This window comes from Mesoplodon mirus, assembly GCF_964341445.2.
Source record: "Mesoplodon mirus genome assembly, chromosome: 7".
In the NCBI taxonomy this organism is placed as follows: domain Eukaryota; kingdom Metazoa; phylum Chordata; class Mammalia; order Artiodactyla; family Ziphiidae; genus Mesoplodon; species Mesoplodon mirus.
The window spans coordinates 11,490,875-11,509,464 of record NC_138983.1 but is presented as its reverse complement, the minus strand read 5'-3'; the positions used below and the strand labels follow the sequence as shown (position 1 = coordinate 11,509,464).

The window sequence follows — 18,590 nt, the reverse complement described above, 5'->3', positions numbered from 1 at the left end:
TTCTACCACTGGTACATCCTCAGTGTCTTTCTTCTCTGATAATCATGTACCTATGATTACACTAATTCATTAGAGATGTGAGCATTTTGTTGTTTCATGGCTTTATTGAGATGTGAGAATTTTTTTAAATTCTTGTGTCTTGGAGGAAAAAAATATACATACATAAATATATAGATGCATACCACTATAGATTAGTACATAATGCACTATTCTACTCTCAAATTCCTTTCTGAGGAAGACAAAAAATTCATTATCTTGAAAATATATTTGATGACAATGCAACATATTTTCTGTTTCCTTTCTGAACTCTTAGAAGGGTGGATTGTACTACAAGAGAAAGTTGAGAGTAAGGTCGTCTTCCTGAACATTTTCGAAGCTTTAATTTTCTGAAACCGCACAGCACATTAGTGCATAACGTACAATGTTAGTTGGAGGGTTTTCAATATGTAAAGTCCTTTATTAAATTGTATAAAATGTTCTACAGCTTGGTATGAGAATAATGGCTGATATTAATTGTAAAACTCCTCTTTACACACAAAAGAACATTACATTTGAAGTATCCCTTTCTACCTAGTCTTGTCTTGATACAAGTAATTCATATTCATCCTGCAACTTGAAACAAGTTGATAACATGCCAATTTTTTTATCTTGTCAATTTAGAAAAAAAAGTCATATTCAATAGTTACAGATTTAACCTAGTTCACAGAATGTACAAATGTTATGTGTGATAAAATCCCACAAATTCGATCCAATTTTATAGATTTTTCCTGATTTACCTCAAATTTAAAGTATCTCTGCCACATACATTTTAACAGTTATTGTTAAATTACAATTTTCTTTTTGCATGTGTGTTGTTTCTGGAAAACAAGGTGTTAAATTGTCCTGCTACTGTGATATGACAAGCTATAGTACTTAAGTTGTCTTGCTCTGCGTTCCATGTACACGTTCTAAAGAGAGATAGATATGAGGGTGCTGGAAAGAAGAACAATGACATCACTAGAACAGTGGGTTGCATTTATTCCTTATTGATTATGGATAGTTTCCTTACTAGCCATATGTACTAGAAGAAAATTGTGAACCAGTACAATAAACCAGACAGAAACAGAAATCCTGCATGATATCACTTATACATGGGATCTTCAAAAACAAAAAGTTGAACTCACAGAAACACAGAATAGAATGGTAGAATAGAATGGTAGTTGCCAGGGTTGGAATGTGGAGGAAATAGGAAGGTCTGCTGGACCCAAAGGGAAATTCATGAGTGATTTGGGAGTAGGGACTCTGGTGGTTCTGTTGACCACTCACGCTGCTTCCCCAGAGCCCAAACAACACACACTGCTTTACTGCTGATTACAGTTTATTCTTTCTTTCTGCCCACCCCCCACCCCGGCATCTCTTGCCATGTGACCAGCCCACCCAGCACTGTCTTGGGTTTGTGGATGCTTCACAGAGGCACACAGTTCCACTGGTTCCAATCACAGGGCATGGGGATATGTTGCAGATTGTGACTAATTTTCTGTACGATTTTGTTGGCTCTGTCTGTATGGTTATATACGGGGAAGCCAAGTTTGTCCAGAGCGTGGGTGTGGACAAACAACATATGGGAGACGAGACCCTGGCCCCGGTACTCAGGCAGGGTGGCCCCCATCCGCACCTCTCCTGTCTGGTCCATCAGGGACCAGGACACAGGGGTCCCCTCAGGCCCCAGCAGGCAGAAGGTGGGGAAGGTCCGGATACAGCGCTCGATGAACCGCTGGCTCCTTTCATTGCCACCGAAATGCCAGAACTTATTCACCAAGGCAGCATGGGTAGGATCCAGGGATGAGGGTTTAAACATCTCTTGGTTACTATTGAGAAGAAGGAAAAAGAACAGTCCATAAATCACACATACTGTGGAGTATTATATTTGTTTGCCCCCAAATTGTCTTCAGACAATGCAAATGAGAGCACAGGTAAAGGTATAGATTCTGCAACCAGACCGCCGGGATTCATAATCCGGCTAGTTGTGTGATCTCGAGCAGGCAACATAATGTCTCTCTGCCTCCATTTCTTCTTTATAAAGTGGGAATATTAATAGTACCTTCCTCAAATACTGATATAAGAGCAATTACATCACGAGTACCTAGGACTTGTGCCCATAAACAATAAGAAGTACATAAAAATTAAGTATCGGTCCTTTCAGCAATGCAGTGACTCTCCCCTTAATATGAGGGAATTGATATCACCCCCATTTTACAGATAAGAAAAATAGGTAAACAGAAAATAGGCAAGTGCCCCAAAGCACATGCTAGCAAGCTGTATATAAAACCAGAGCTTAGAATCATGGAATCTTAGAATGTTGGCATGAGAGGGTCCTTGGCCACTGTGGGAACTGAATGAAGTCCAGAGAGGGGGAGTGATGTGGCATGCAGGCGGCCCCCGAAGTACAGAACACTGAATCTGAAGGCATCTGAAGGCCGTAAAGAGGCTTCGGGGGGTGTCCTAGAAAGAGCCCACCACGTGGAACTAGGAGATCTAGACTCAAGCCCATTATGTCCTTAACCATCCATGTGACCTGAACAAGCTGTTTCATTATCTGAGCCTATTTTCTGTCAGGAAACTAGGGCTAATATCTCCTACCTTGTCTATCTCATGGGGTGGACAGGAGAATCAAATGAGATTATAGATGTGCAGGTGCTTTTCAGGTGTCACGTGTGATACAATGTGAATAAAGCTTTTCCAGGTACATTAACACACAGGGTCATAGGATTGGGCATCTCCAGCTCAAATCTCCACCATCAGTGTTCCATTCTATTCAGTGTTAGACTGGACATCAATGGGGGAAAATATATAATTTGTTTAAATTTTTACTGGAAAACTTTTGCTCTGTGAAGTGAATTCATTAAATGCGTATTTTTCAAGCCTCTGCTATGTGTTCAGTCTGGTATTGAGGATCTATCAGTGAACAACATAAAGAAGGTCGCTGCACTTGTGGAGTTTGAAACGTTGTAGGGGAGAGGGTCAAAGAACAAACAGGTCAGTACATACACAAACAGGCTGATTTCAGATAATGATAAATGCAATAAAGAATAAAAATTGGGTTTTGCAGTTGAAGACTTATGGGTGGTTTTAGACAGGGTTCTCTGAGAAGAACTCTCTGAGGAAATGACATTTGAGAGTATGAATGGCAAGAAAGAGGCAAATATATGAAGATCAGAGGGAAGGACATTGTAAGCAGACAAAGTGCAAATGCATGTGTGAATGTATGAGATTGAGCTGCAGAAAGATGGCCAGAGCTGATGGTGGGAGTTAGCTAGAGGGACAGAATGAAGTCCAAAAGGTGATGGGTTCCAGGTCTTACGGGACCTTGAAAGTCCATAAAGGAGTTTGGTTTTATTAAAAGTATGCTGAGGGCTTCCCTGGTGGTGCAGTGGTTGAGAGTCCGCCTGCCGATGCAGGGGACACGGGTTCGTGCACCGGTCTGGGAAGATCCCACATGCCGCGGAGTGACTGGGCCCGTGAGCCATGGCCGCTGAGCCTGCGCGTCCGGAGCCTGTGCTCCGCAACGGGAGAGGCCACAACAGTGAGAGGCCCGCGTACAGCAAAAAAAAAAAAAAAAAAAAAAAGTATGCTGAGAAACCTCGATGGCTTCTTGGCGGGTTGAATGGACATAATCCACATTACCTACTAAAAGCAATCACCCTGGAAATGGATTGTAGGGAGACAAGAGTGAATATAAGGGGAGACGTTGGGAGGCTACTTCAATAGGGAAAGATGTGAATAGTGCAGAGTGTCTTTTTTCAAACTCACATGGCTTTGGGTCTGCCATATCCAGCAGGTAAGTTCTTCGTCTCCGGCAGGGAAGGAAGAAGTTTCCTCGCTGTCTCAGACATCACATAGAGAATGCATTGTGTTTGCTTGACCTTAACGAATTTAGTGGTTGCAAGATTCCGTATCACCTCATCCAGACTGGACTGTGAACCTAGAGAGGGATAAATTTAGGAGAGAAGCAATTGTCCATTTAGATGCTTCACGAAGCTTCCCAACAGAAGCTATGCAGGACTTAAAGTCGGACATTGTTGCCTCTGCTGTTGCAAATGACCATGTGACCATGGCCATGTAGCTACCTAAGCATGTTTTCTCTTCTGCAATACAGAGATAATACTAGAAATCCTGACTATAGTACTGTGAAATCAAGGAGAATTGGTATTTAGAAAACAGTAGGCAACCTTGCATGTTCACATACTATATGCCCAGGTATTGGTCTGATACCACATTTAATCCTTACATTAACCTTATGTTTTAGGTACTTTTATTATCTTCATTTTTTATATGTGAGGGAACTGAATAATAGTTAAGTTACAGCACTTGCTCAAGATCACAAAGCAAGTAACAGGCAGAGCAAGGATATCACCCAAGGGAGTCTGACTCCAACAATGACAGGTGTTCTTGTGACTGGGGTAGTGCTCTGTGGTACAAGGACTTATCATTCTAATTCTCGGAATGGAAGGCCAGAGGGGGAGCTCTGCTCTCACATCCAATCACCCTAAGGGATCCTGAATATGTCTGAAAAATATATCATGAATCCTCTGGTAACGAGAACTTGCATCACTCACACGTTCTTAAAAGAACCTTAGAGTTTGTAATGTTTGAATTCAACTCCACTGAAGAGATGGTGGCAGCTGATCCAGGGAATGAACATCAAGCTGAGTGTCTGGAGTTTGCTAAAAGGAAATAAAGGTTGTAGGGGAATGTACTCAGGATCAAAAGTGACCCTACAGGTATATAGATATGAGCAGTCCTAGCAGCCAGCACATATCCCAGATCCCTTACATACTTTGGATCTGCAAATGTTGTTTCCAGTTGATGATGTCTGATGTGCTAAGGGATTCTTGACAGTTCTTGAGGTCCTTAGAATAGATTTGGTAGCTGTTGGTGTAGTGATCAAAGTCATCTGCCATCTCCTGTTTGGTTGGGTAATATAAATAAATCAAATTGACTATACCCAGTGATTAGAATACTTGTGCTTGGTATTTCATTATACAGTGATGTTTTACAAACCTAAATATTGATATTCTTCTTGATGTACTATCATCATTCCTGAATCATTTACATCATAAGACTAAGTAAAGGATTTAATTAATTATTCCACTTATGAGTAAGAAAAACTTGATGAACTAGGTATTTATATGTTACATTACAATTTCAAATCAGCCAAACACGTACCAGTTTACAAAGCATTCTTCAGTAATTCTGTAATCCCTCAGGAGAAGGAAGGAATTTTTGTCAAAGTCAAGTTTCCATTGCAAGAGTAAATGTTACTCTGTTTCAAAGAGTCTCAGAACAAATGGATTATGAAAACAATATTGAAATTGACACAGGTAACTTTGTATTAGAATTCTCACATGTGATAAAGCTATACAGAGTGAAGACACGTGATGTCTTTAAAATGTAAACCACAATGCACTAATTTACAAAATAATTCATATTCCCAACAAAACTGAAATGCAAAATTTGCTCAACAAGATCTCAAAATTAACAAATAAAGGGTGAGATTTATTTTGAAGGCAAAGGAAGGAGAGAACAACTACCCAGCAAGGGTAGAATAGCTGGAAGCTGTTGCACAGAAATGCCTCAGCATTAATACCACCAAAAATCTCTCTTTTAAAGGTTGCATAAAAAAGTGAATATTATTCCATTTTTAGATTTCAATAATTAAATTATCTTTATTTTTGTATTCTGTTTAACTTGCTTTTTTAAAGTCACTATACATTTAAAATTTACTTGTAAATAATTTATATCAAAATACTATGAGATGAATTTTTATTTTATATTTGCAATATGCTTGCAACATATTTATATTTGAAACAGATTAACCACTTAGTTTGAGTGATTTTTAAAAGTCTGGTACTGAAAATATATTCCCAGATACAAGCATTGTAATTTGTTCTTTATATTTCCTTAACATTATTTATGTTTAACTTCACATATTTTGGGGTGTTATTTTCTCTGCTTAGAATGCAATCTCTGCTTTTGTCAACCTGTCAAAAACCTATTATTCTTCAAAATTCAGTTTTGGTGAAATGTCTGTTATGAAGGCTCTCTGATCCTCTCCCTGCATCCCCTGACATTTACAGTTTTAATCATCTCTTGGTCAGTGCTACTTCTGTATCTCGTATGTTTTTGTACATTTTCAAAACATGTTATAATTTATCTGCTTGTCTGTGTTTCCCTCCAGGCTGTGAAGTTCTTGAGGACAGGGACTTGTTCACTATCACTGCAATTCATTTTGGTATCCCCAGGGTCTACCACATTGCAAGGTACATGGTAGGTTCATAGCAAATACAAACATAGATGCAAATTCGTTCCACATCTGGCACCTTACCTGCTCCTGAGGGCGGATAACCACTGTATTAAAATCAGGCCACTTGTCCACCAGGGCCTTTAGCTTGAAAGGGTTCCCCTGGTTCATGTGGAAGACGGTCCCATAAACCTGCAGTATTCCGACAAAGTGAGAGGGTCAGCTTATTAGGAAGGGATGGCAAAGTGCCTTGCGTTTGATCAGTTCAAAGTTTATTTCTATGAAATGAGGGTAAGTACCTAATAGGGCATTCAGTTCAATCTTCAGGTTCTACTAGGTTCTAGATTTTGGGGTCAAACAATGAGAATATTATATGAATATATTTTAAAATCCAGATAAATAAAATGAATAAATTAAAAATCATCTACTATCACATTGCAGAATTTAGTGTTCTCTTTCCATTTTATTCTGTTTATTTACACATAGTTTTTAAACATGAAATTACCTAATACATATTAATTTAACATCTATTTCCCCCCATACGTACACATACACACTATACTATGAGCATATTTCCATTTCAGTAAACAAATCTACATAGTCATTTTTAACGACAGCATAATAGCCATTTTATGGAAGGACTCTAATTCAATTTTACTATCTCTTATTGCTGGTCATTTCAGTGTTTTCTAATTTTAACAGTTTTTTCTTCAGTGAACATTTTTTTTTGCATAAATCTTTGCAAATATGCCTGATATTACAAATTCTAGAAGGGGAATTTCTGGATCAAACATCAACTGCAGTTTAAAGATTTTCTTTCTTACACACATCTCCAAATTACCTTCCAGAAAGGTTAAATGAACTCCTGCCTACTTAATAAGTAGAGATAGAGCATAGTATTAAGAACACAAGCTTTGGTGACCAAGGTCCAAGAACATCACATATTGGGCAATCTGTTTAATCTTTACTACAAGCATCGGTTCAAACATTGGTGCCCTCAAAACACTGAAGAGGCTGAGAAAGAGATTCTCCAAAGTAGAATGGACCCTGCAGTTGTGGGGAGGGGAAAAACAGTAGTACATACTAGGGCAGACCTCAGGACCTAAATGCACTGGAAACATGATGCCTCAGCAGATGGTATGGAAGGATGCCAAAGACCAGGGATCAATGGAATGGTGAACATTTCAGTGACAAAGGACCACACCTCACCCTGTGCATCCCTACCTTTGCCATGAAATGTTTATGTCAGACTAAGGGGAAAGAGGGGGAGGCAAACTTTGACTTTACTGTTTTTTTATAAAATTATTAAATTTCTGCCATCAGCAGGGGCTCAATATAGAAATTAAAAGCAGTTTTAGGGAAAATAAAAAATAATAAAAATACATTTTTTAAACATTGGAGTTTGGAACCAGTGACATTTATATATCACATTTCTGTGCACATGGTAGCAACACTAAGCCAGAACACAGTGATGCAGGCAGCCACTACAAATTGAATGAATTGGAGTTAACATGTGAGATAAACCTATTTATAATAGTTTCCACTACTTTGAGAAAGAGATGGGCTGTCCTCAGGCCATGATACACAAATTTTTCTCTCACTTGAGACTTTAGTGAGTATTGAATGAGAATGAGTTTTAGGTCATACATTTGTAACAAGAACCATTCCTACAAATATTCTAGATTTCTGCTTATGGGAAAAAACTATGTCATCAAAGAATCAACTGAGTAGAGAGGAAAAGAACCATATTTACTCATTAAAACCGAGGATCTCATATTGTGGGTTACTTTGCCTCACAAGAGAGTTGGCTAAGGCTACTAGTGCCAAGAATTTTCTCCAAAAAGTTGGGACCCACTTAACACAAGAAGTAAATAACAATTCAAACATCAGAGATCTACCCTATAGAGATGGAAGAAAACAATTTAACCTGGAAAACTTTTCAAAGCAGCCACTCAAGATAAAAATATCTCAGTCCACAGAGCACCTAACTGATTTAGTAACTCCTCTTCCTAAAAAAAAATACAAAAGACTTTTTTTTTAATTTTTTTATTTATTTAATTTATTTGTTTCTGGCTGCGTTGGGTCTTTGTTGCTGCACGCGGGGCTCTCTCTAGTTGCAGCAAGCGGGGGCTACTCTTCCTTCCGGTGCGTGGGCTTCTCATTGGGTGGCCTCTCCCGCTGTGGAGCACGGGCTCTAGGCGCGCGAGCCTCAGCAGTTGCGGCACTCGGGCTCAGCAGCTGTGGCTCATGGGCTCTAGAGCGCAGGCTCAGCAGTCGTGGCGCACGGGCTTAGTTGCTCCGCGGCATGTGGGATCTTCCCAGACCAGGGCTCGAACCCACGTCCCCTGCATTGGCAGGGGGATTCCCAACCACTGCGCCACCAGGGAAGCCCCACAAAAGACTTTTGAGTTAGACTTTTGAGTTCATGTTGAGCGCTTTGTGTAGTTCCTGATATTTGGTAAGTGTTCCAGAAGTGTTGGCTATAAATTTTATCATATTTTATTTAATCCTCCCAACAGCTTGCAAGGTAATCATAAGGTTGAGGAATGTCTACCGAGAGTATTTATTTTCCGGTTTTACTCATTTTACAGGCAAGAGCACTGAGACTTAGAGATGTTTAATTTTTGCAGTGTTACCCAGAAAACAATGAATTTGTGTGGTCAGAACAGTCTGACTTCCGACCTTGTTCCTCTCGACAGTTCCCTACCCTACCTCAGTCAGAAGGATCAGTGTCTCTGGGCTACACTCAGCACTCATGGTTGAGTCTACACATGATCCCTATACAAGGTGTCAGAGCACCAGAAAAAGGTAAAAAAAAAAAAAAAAAAAAGGTGTAATACGATGCTATTCCTTCCAGGTTTCCCATCAGCATGATCAGTGTAATTAACTATACTGAATTATACATCATATTCATGCTGCCCTGAGAAGTCCAGAGCTGTGATTCATCAACAAAAGAAAATGAGATTTATTTTAGAGACAAGCCTTGTAAATTAACAGTTTATACCTAAGGTTTTTTGTTGTTGTTGTCTCTTGTTTTTTTTTTGGGGGGGTGCTTATAAAGGTATTGATTTTTAATTTTTAATTCCAATTGTTCATTGCTAGCACATAGAAAAAATTTTTGTATTATGTATATTCACCTTAAAGCCTTTGCGAAACTTAGTTATATATCTAGGAGCTTTTTAGGGTTGCTTTTTTGTATATTCCTTAGGATTTTTTACATTACACAATCATACCATCTGTGAATAAACACTAACTTATTTCTTTCCAATACATATGTCTTTTATTTCTTTTTCCTGCCTTATTGTACTGGCTTGGATATCCAGTACCATGTGAATAGAAGTGTGAGAATAAATATCCTTGCCTTGTTACCGATCTTAGGAGGAACATTCACTCTTTCACTATTTAGTATGATGATAGATGTAGATTTTTCCAGTATGCTTTTTATCAGGTTGAAGAAATTCCTTCTATTCCTAGTTTGCTGACAGTTTTATTGCTATGAGGAATATTACATTTTGTCAAATATTTTTTTCTGCATCTATTGAGAGAAGATCATATGGCTTTTCTTTTTTAGTCTGTTGATATGGTGAATTACATTGATTGATTTTTGAATGTTGAACCTGCCTTGCATTTCCAAGATAAACTCTCCTTGGTTATGATGTATTATCCTTTCAATATATTGATGGATTTGACTTGATAGTATTTTGTTGAGGGTAATCTCTGTTCACAAGGGATATTGTTCTGTAGTTTTCTTTTCTTGTAATACCCACTTCTGATTTTTGGTATCAGGGTAATTCTGGACTCATAAAATGATTTGGGAAGTGTTTTCTCCTAGGCTCTATTCTGCAAGAGTTTGTGTAGAAGGGGTATTATTTTTTCCTTACATGTGTAGTAGCAATCGTCACTGACACCACCTGGGCATGGAGTTTTCTTTGTTGGAATGTTTTAAATTACAAAATCAATTTCTCCAATAGATATAGGACAACAGTATAGTTTGCATTTTTCTTCTTCAGTGACCTTTGGTAATTTGTGCTTTTCACAGAACATACACTGTGAAATTTATGAGCTCACTATTGAAAATAGTGTATCCTAGTATCTTTATAATGTCTATTGTGTTTATAGTAATGCTCCCTGTTCTATTCCTGATATTTATAATTTGTGTCTTCTATTTCTTGGTCAGTTTGGTTAGAACTTTACCAACATTATTGATTTTTTTCACTGAACCAGAGTCTAGATTTATTGATTTTCTTAATTGTTTTTCTTCTCTCAAATTTATTGATTTCAGCTCTTATCTTTCATAATTTTCTTAATTGTGTTTGCTTCGAGGTTAATTTACTCTTTTTTTCTAGTTTCTAAGGTAGAAACTTAAAGCACTGATTTGAGACCATTATTCTTTTTTACTATAAGCACTTAATGCTATCGGTTTCCCAGTTATCACTGCTTTGGTTGCATCCCAAAACTTTTCAAAAGTTGTATTTTTATTCAACTAAAATATTTTCTAATTTTACTTGTGATTTTTAAGCATGATTTATTTAGAAGTGTATAATTTCTAGAAATTCAGGTATTTCCCAGACACCTTTCAGGTTTTTTTTATTTTGAGTTTAATTCTATATTGTTCAAGGACATGCTTGGTATGATTTCAATTCTTCTAAAATTTTTTAAATTATGGTCTACTTTGGTAAATGTTCCATGTGCACTTGAAAATAATATGTACTCTGCTGTGGTTGTGGGAAGTATTCTATAAATGCCAATTAGTTCAAGCTGGTTCATTGTATTTCATATGTAATAAGTTCACATATATTTATAGGTTTTCTGCCTATTCTACAAATTGCTGAGCGAGGAATGCTGAAGCCCTTTTTTTTTTTTTTTTTTTTTTTTTTTTGCGGTACGCGGGCCTCTCACTGTTGTGGCCTCTCCCGTTGCAGAGCACAGGCTCAGGAAGCGCAGGCTCAGCGGCCATGGCTCACGGGCCCAGCCGCTCCGCGGCATGTGGGATCTTCCCGGACCGGGGCACGAACCCGTGTCCCCTGCATCGGCAGGTGGACTCTAACCACTGTGCCACCAGGGAAGCCCTGTTGAAGTCTTTATACCTGTGTGTTTCCCTATTTCTTCTTTCAGTTCTATCAGTTTTTGTCTCAGGTACTTTGAGCCTTTGTTGTTGGGTGTAGACATTTCAGCCTTTCTTATGTCTCCTTGATGAATTAATGCCTTTATCATAATGCAGTGGCACTTTAGCAATAGCCTAGTCCCTTTGCAACATACATTATTCCAAGAAAAAATACTTCTCTATGGTATAAGATCACTTCTTAAGCACAATTTCTGTCTCACCCCAAGTTAAACATAATAATCCTTTGGGGTTTGGCAAAACAGAAATTGACCAGTTATTAATTACAAAGAAGAATCATAATGGTTAACTTTTCATCAGGCACTTGATTGTTTGGGAAGAATAAATTACACATTAACTTTGCCAGTTCTGGACAAACTTCCAGTGTTATATAACATAAGAGTTGAAAGGGCACAAGGGAAAGTTTTGGGGTCATCACACAGCAAAGAACATAGTGGATCCAAATCACAGCATTGCCACTCACTATTGCTGTGATCTTGGTCAAGTCATATAACTGAGCCTCCGTTTCCTCTTTGGTTCTACAGACATGATATACCTGCCTTGCAGAGAGATGATAAGAACTAAATGAGATGCAAGATGAGTGTGTCTGGCACAGAGTAGGTGCTCAGTGAATGCTTGTTCTCTTTCCCACCTTTTTCTGAGGCTGTTGCTAGTCCTTTTTTCCCTAAGAATGTTCCACTCTCACCTTTAAGGACTCAGGGAGGCTCTTCCTCAAGGATTTCTCTAACATCTGCAGCAGTTGTGGGCCTTGTAAGTGGAACATCTTGGCAGATACCTTAATCTAAAGAGAGGATCAAAAACCAAGGGATGAGAAGTGCTGCAAGACATACAAAGACACCTAAGCCCTGTTATCCTGGAAAACAGCAATTGCTAAAGAAACCTCTCCATCCCCTTTGTGTTTTTGAAATGTCTTCCTGCAAAGAACTGTCCTTCCTCCGTTTGGCTTAGTAAGACTCACCATGTCCCCCTGTTACCTATGACAAGGCCAGCTACTAAGCCTTCAAATTCCCAATCTTCAACAAATGAACAGCTCATACAACTCAACATCAACCCCACCCCCAAACAACCCAATTAAAAAATGGGCAGAAGAACTGGGTTCTTTGTAGCCCTGTTTACTCTTCCTTCATAAATGGTTAGCTTGACTGTTTATCCCCACTGAACCATCAGAACAAAGTGTTCTCATGTCTTAACAAAAGTTATCGGCTTGAGTGCACACTAATCAAGCTTCTCTCCTCCACACAGGGCTCTGCACTGTGACCTACCCTCAGCCCGAGCCAACACTGGCATTCAGAATGATCCTCCATGAACCTTGCTCACTCCTTTCCATAAAAGAATAACCATTTCCTGCCTGACCTTTCAGGTGTTTGTAGATGTTGTGGTCTAAGAGTTCTCCTGTTGAAATAATATCCTCTTTCTATTACAGCACTCCTTTTTCCCACTCTTGAAATAATCCTTTCAAATAAAGTCTCTCCTTACCAAAGTCTGGCCTTGATTTTTATTCAACGGTATCTTAGTATGGCTTCATTATAATTGAAATAGACTTTTGTGACTAGCCTGGAAACCTAAGTATTGATTTATTCATCCATGCAGTCATTCACTTATGCAATCGCTCAAAAAATATTTATTGAGAACTCACTGTCATCTCAACACACGTGGTGAGTGTCACCTCAGCTAGGCTGAACTACATTTCTCAGAATTCCCTTCTCTGCACATTTCCAGTTAGGGTGGGCCACAGAGAGATTCCTAAGGAGGACCTGGAGGGCAGAATTGAAGCAGCAGGCATTTTGCAGCTAACTTCACGACCCAACATGGGGGCTGGGCTGGCAAGTGCTTCACTCTCCCCAGGTCTGCCTTCAGCTTGTCTGTCACCTGGGCCAGGTGTGGGTGTTTAGCTCCTTAACAAAAGAACCTGGCTTCTGCGGGACACCCATTCTACCAAGGTCAGGGTCAGTAGGACTGACAAAGTTTCTCCGGCCCCGTGAGCCTCAGCTTATACTGTGGGTTTCAACTTTTTCTTTCTCCCTCTCACATTCCTTTCCCGGCTACCTTCCCTGTGTACTTCAGTCTTCAGCACCAGGAGGGAAGAAACAGCCTTACAGAAACTGCTGAACTAGTCCTCACAATTGCATAAGGTCGATTCCCTGTAACAAATCTACTTTTCCGCTTGGGCCCTGACTGATACACTTAATTTTGATCAACTAACTCTCTGAGCAACTGTGAGCTTAGATTTCCTGTCATTTAAGCACTCATAATCTAATAAGGAAAATAAAACACGTACACAACTAACACATGCCCCATAGAAAGAGCTAACTTATCCCATAAATATGCAATTACAATGCTATAGAATTCATGACATTTTGAAGCAGCCATTTTGATATGCTTTAAAATATAAATTATTCTTCTCATTTTTATTACCAAATGATATTGAAAATGAATTCAATCACCCTATCCCCAATCCTCACCTCTTCTTGAGCCTTATCCCATCCCAAAACCTAAGAGTCTGATGTGTATAGTATATATTACTATGTAATATAAAGCAGCATTTCTACATTTTGACCCACTGTATGAAATTAGGATTATCAGAAGAATTGGATCATAACATGCTGACTAAAAATGTAGACAGAAGACTGTGGCAAATCAAATGTTCTGCCTAAGGCCTACGAGATTCACAAAAGACAGAGAATACTTCTCAGTGGAAGCTTATAGCGCTCTTAAAGGAGATTGCACTAGAACTGGCCATTGAAGAGAGGATGGTGTCAGATGTCAGCTGCCATATTCCTGGGAATGACTGGCTAACTCTTTCTGACAAGAACTATGGAGAAAGTTCTTGTTAGGCTCAAAATGGCATTAAACTTGGAATATGTAAAACCCTGTAGATATTAGGAGAAAGTCACTGTTGTTTAAATTCATTTATTTACCTATGTTCCTGACTATTTTTTTAAAGGTCATCCCTGGTCTATTTTTGGTATCCACGAATTTAGCTCATCAATCCTAGGAAACTGACTTCAGCTGGCTTCTTCTCTACTTACTTGGCTTCCCAGCTCTCTGGTCACTGTGTTCAGGGCCTGCTCCTCTTCAGCTCAACCCTTTGGGAACACTGGTCCTTTGGGATGAGCAGGTAGAATCTGTACTTGGAGAAATGGAACTAGTATTAGTTTGTGTCTATTGGCAGTCATGCTCCAGTTACCAAAGCCTTCTTTTCATTATTTGATCCTGCTGTTTTAACATGTTGGAGAATCTTGGACAAATTAATGTTTTGATTTTTCATATGTGTTCCCTTTTACCTGGATTTTTTGTCAGTTATCTGGGGAGAAAAATAGTCCCTTCATTTAACTGGGAGGTCCCTTCATGATTTGAGGGGAGGAGAGTCTTGACCAGAACCACTAAGGGAATGGTTATCTCTCTTTTTTCCTCACCTTTATTGAGATATGATTGACATATAATGTTGTGTAAGTTTAAGGTGTACAATGTGATGATTTGATACATATGTACATTGCAAAATGATTACAATAAGGTTAGTTATCACCTCCATCACATCACATATTTCTTTTTGCATTGTTGTGAGAACATTTAAGATCTACTCCTTAGCAACTTTCAAGTACATAATACAGCACTGTTAATTATAGTCACCATGCTACACACCAGATCTCCAGAAATTATCTCATAAATGGAAGTTTGTACCCTTTGACCAAGATCTTTGCATCTCCTCCAACCCCTGGTCGCTTGCAACCACCATTCTTCTCTGTTTCTATCAATTTGGTTTTTTTCAGTTTCCACATGTAACTGAGATCATAGCGTATTTGTCTTACTCTATCTGACTTTTTTCACTTAGCATAATGCTGTCAAGTTATCCATGTCACAAATGGCAGAATTTTCTTCTTTCTCATGACTGAATAATATTCCACTGTATAGATATACCACAACTTATTTATCCATTCATCCATCTATGGACACTTAGATTGTTTCCATGTCTTGGCTATTGTGAATAGTCCTGCAATGAACATGGGGGTGCAGATGTCTCCTCAAGATAGTGATTTAATTTCCTTCAGATATGTACCCAGAAGTGGGGTTACTGGATCATATGGTAGCTCTATTTATAATTTTTATAGGAACCTCCATACTATTTCCATAGTGGCTGCACCAATTCATAATCCCAGGAACAGTGCATTAGGGTTCCCTGTTCTCCACATCTTCGACAACACTTATCTCTTGTCTGCTTGATAATAGCCACTTAAACAGGTGTGAGGTATTCTTATTGTGATTTTGTTTCAAACATCTTTTCATGTACCTATTGGCCATTTGTATGTCTTCTTTGGAAAAATGTCTTTTCAGGGCTTCTTTGCTCATTTTTAAACAGGATTAAATATATATACAATATATATATTTTGCTCTTGACTCGTAAGAGTTCTTTACATATTTTGGATATTAACCCCTTATTGGTTTGCAAATATTTTCTCCCATTCCATAGGTTGTTCATTTTGTTGATTGTTTTTTTTCTCTCCATAAGCTTTTTTTTTTTTTGCCGTACATGGACCTCTCACTGCTGTGGCCTCTCCCGTTGTGGAGCACAGGCTCCGGATGCGCAGGCTTAGCGGCCATGGCTCACGGGCCCAGCCACTCCGTGGCATGTGGGATCTTCCCAGACCGGGGCATGAACCCGTGTCCCCTGCATCGGCAGGCGGACTCTCAACCACTGCGCCACCAGGGAAGCCCTCCATAAGCTTTTTGGTTTAATATAGTCTCACTTTATTTTTTGCTTTCGTTGCTTGTGCTTCTTTTGTCATATCCAAAAACTCATTACCAAGGCCAAGGTCAAGTTTTTTCCCCCATGATTTCTTCTAGGAGTTTTATGAATTCAAGTCTTAATACATTTAAGTCTTTAACCCATTTTAAGTTAATTTTTAAAGTGTTGTTTGTATCTTGACTGTAGCTGCTGTGGGCAGTCACTGGGAATGGTAAGACTCACTTAAGTCCTGTAAATGAAATTTTTTTTTTTTTTACTATCAAGGTAAAGTCTATTAGTCTCCTCTGTTGTCCTTCTATTCCCCACAAGACCACAGAATATTTCTTTAACTCAGTATCTGATTTAACAACTCCTGCCTTTCTTCATTTTATTTATGCTCTACTTCCAGAAGACCTTCTAAATCCAGCTTTTGCTCCCATTTCAAAGTCTTACTCAAATTTCAGTTTTTCCCCTATTGACTCCCTCTATTTCCTCAATCCAAACAAAACAAATCACTCTCTTTTCTGCACTCCCCTAAGATTATGTACATATTTCAATCACACAACTTGTTACAGTAAATTGCATTTTGTCTTCTAGATTGTCAGTCCTCTGTGCAGGGCCTCAAATGATTTATTTTATTATTCTCAATGTTTATTACACACAGTAAGGACTCAATGTCTGTTTAGTGATTGAATGTACTATGTATTTGTATCAACATAATCGATTTAGTCACTCTGCTTACCAAGGGGGAAAAGACTCCTTCATTCATTCAACAGGTACTTGCAGGAGGCCAACTATGTTCTGGGCATGGGAATTTCTACCAGTTGCTCCTTTGAAAAAAGGCTCAGACCAGAATAGAAGTAACTGTGCCATATCTTGGAAAGTATCAAGACAGCAGTAGACATGTATCATTTCTAAAGACTAATCAGACATTAGCGAGGAGCATTTCACAAAAAGATTACATGAAAATATGAAAAGTTCAATTTGATGCCAGATTACTGGGGATATTAAAGTATCAACAAGTACATTTGGGAGAACTTTCTGCATGTGTGTGCACACACACACTGAAAGCACAAATGTGTTCAGTAAATGCAGTTGACTAAAACTGAGGAGATTCATTTTAGTGGGTTGCCAGCATTGATAGTGGGCAAAGTCCTATAGAGCACACTTTGAAACTTTTGACAAAGCCATTCCAGTACTGGGAATTTATTCAAAGAAAACAATTCAGATGAAGAAAAATACGCTGAAAAAGTTTGTAAAGCAATACAATATTAAGTAACAGGGAAGTATTGGACACAATCTCAGTGTCTCTCTATAATTTACATAAATTATGATCTATCATTATTTTACTACTCTAAAACCCATTAACATAAAAGTTATGATATATATGTTGTCATATGAGTCTTAAAGATGAAAATGAAAAGGATAAAAATGACAGTGCAAAAATTCTAACTAGCTATAAAGTCTTTTTCTGTGCATATTGACATAACTCACGTAAAGATAAAAAATTAGAAGGAAACACCAAATATAGGGGCATTACAGCTGAGATTTTTTAAAATTACATTCTTTTTTATGGTTTTAAATTCATATTTAATATCATCTGTATTGTAATTCTTTTACTAGAATCTACCTTGTCTCTTTGACACTTTAAGCAGGGCACTTAATTTCCCTGGGCATCATTTATCCAAGGGGGAAAAAATCTGACTATGTAACTTAGTATGTTACTAGAGGATTAAATAAGATCATATTTGTACAGTGTGTCAACAATCTCTGTTATATACTGAGACCTGAACCAGCCTATTCCTTCCTAGATGCTATTACATTTTCTATCCCCCATCTACCAATGGCAAGCTCCCAAATTGCTCCACATTTATCAATTCAGAATAAAAGCCTGTCTTTATCCAGTGAAAAACTTCTCACAGAATGAGGATACTGCCGTACACACAGTAGATGCCTGATACAGGTTTCTCAAAGGGAATAGCTTCCTTTTCATCTGGCATAATTCTCAACACAGATGAGCTCAGAAATTCTTATCCACATCCAAAAGTAGCATTTTGATTCATTCCACTTCAGTGCGGAAACAGAAGGAGATGAGGAATCTCAGAGCAAGTATCCTTTGTTCTCACCTGCAAAGCTGTCTTCTCATTCAGTCTCTGCAGAGGTCCTCAGAAAAAAAGAGGCGGACGATTTTTCCAGAAGATGAAATATGTTTTCTGGGTATAGTGGTCTTGAAAAGTGTACTTTAACCTGTTTGATCCAAAAACCGCTGAGCTGAGGTTCGTAATAGAATTCATGCACCAAGCTGCATGCCTGGCAGGGGAGTGCGAGATGGAGTCCCTCCCTCCGGGTCCCATGTTCAGGGACATGGCCCTGTAACATTGAGACATTGGCAGAGTGCCTCCTGAGGCCCTTTTTCCAGAAGGCTGAGCTGCTTTCTGGTCCTAAAGGTCCTGCCAACACTCAGC

General features: G+C 38.7%; 1 protein-coding gene across 1 annotated transcript; it reads right to left on the bottom strand.

The window, feature by feature from the left end:
* Nucleotides 1–214: 214 nt before the first annotated feature.
* Nucleotides 215–18,454, bottom strand: LOC309807744 (glycine N-phenylacetyltransferase). Its single transcript, XM_082627621.1, has 7 exons — nt 18,252–18,454; nt 14,432–14,527; nt 12,088–12,183; nt 6,365–6,472; nt 4,817–4,943; nt 3,790–3,961; nt 215–1,847 (listed from the first exon to the last, which is right to left on the bottom strand). Exons 3-7 carry the CDS (start codon nt 12,163–12,165, stop codon nt 1,445–1,447), a joined length of 888 nt encoding a protein of 295 aa, XP_082483747.1. The 5' UTR covers nt 12,166–12,183; nt 14,432–14,527; nt 18,252–18,454; the 3' UTR covers nt 215–1,444.
* Between the last annotated feature and the right edge of the window lie 136 nt (nt 18,455–18,590).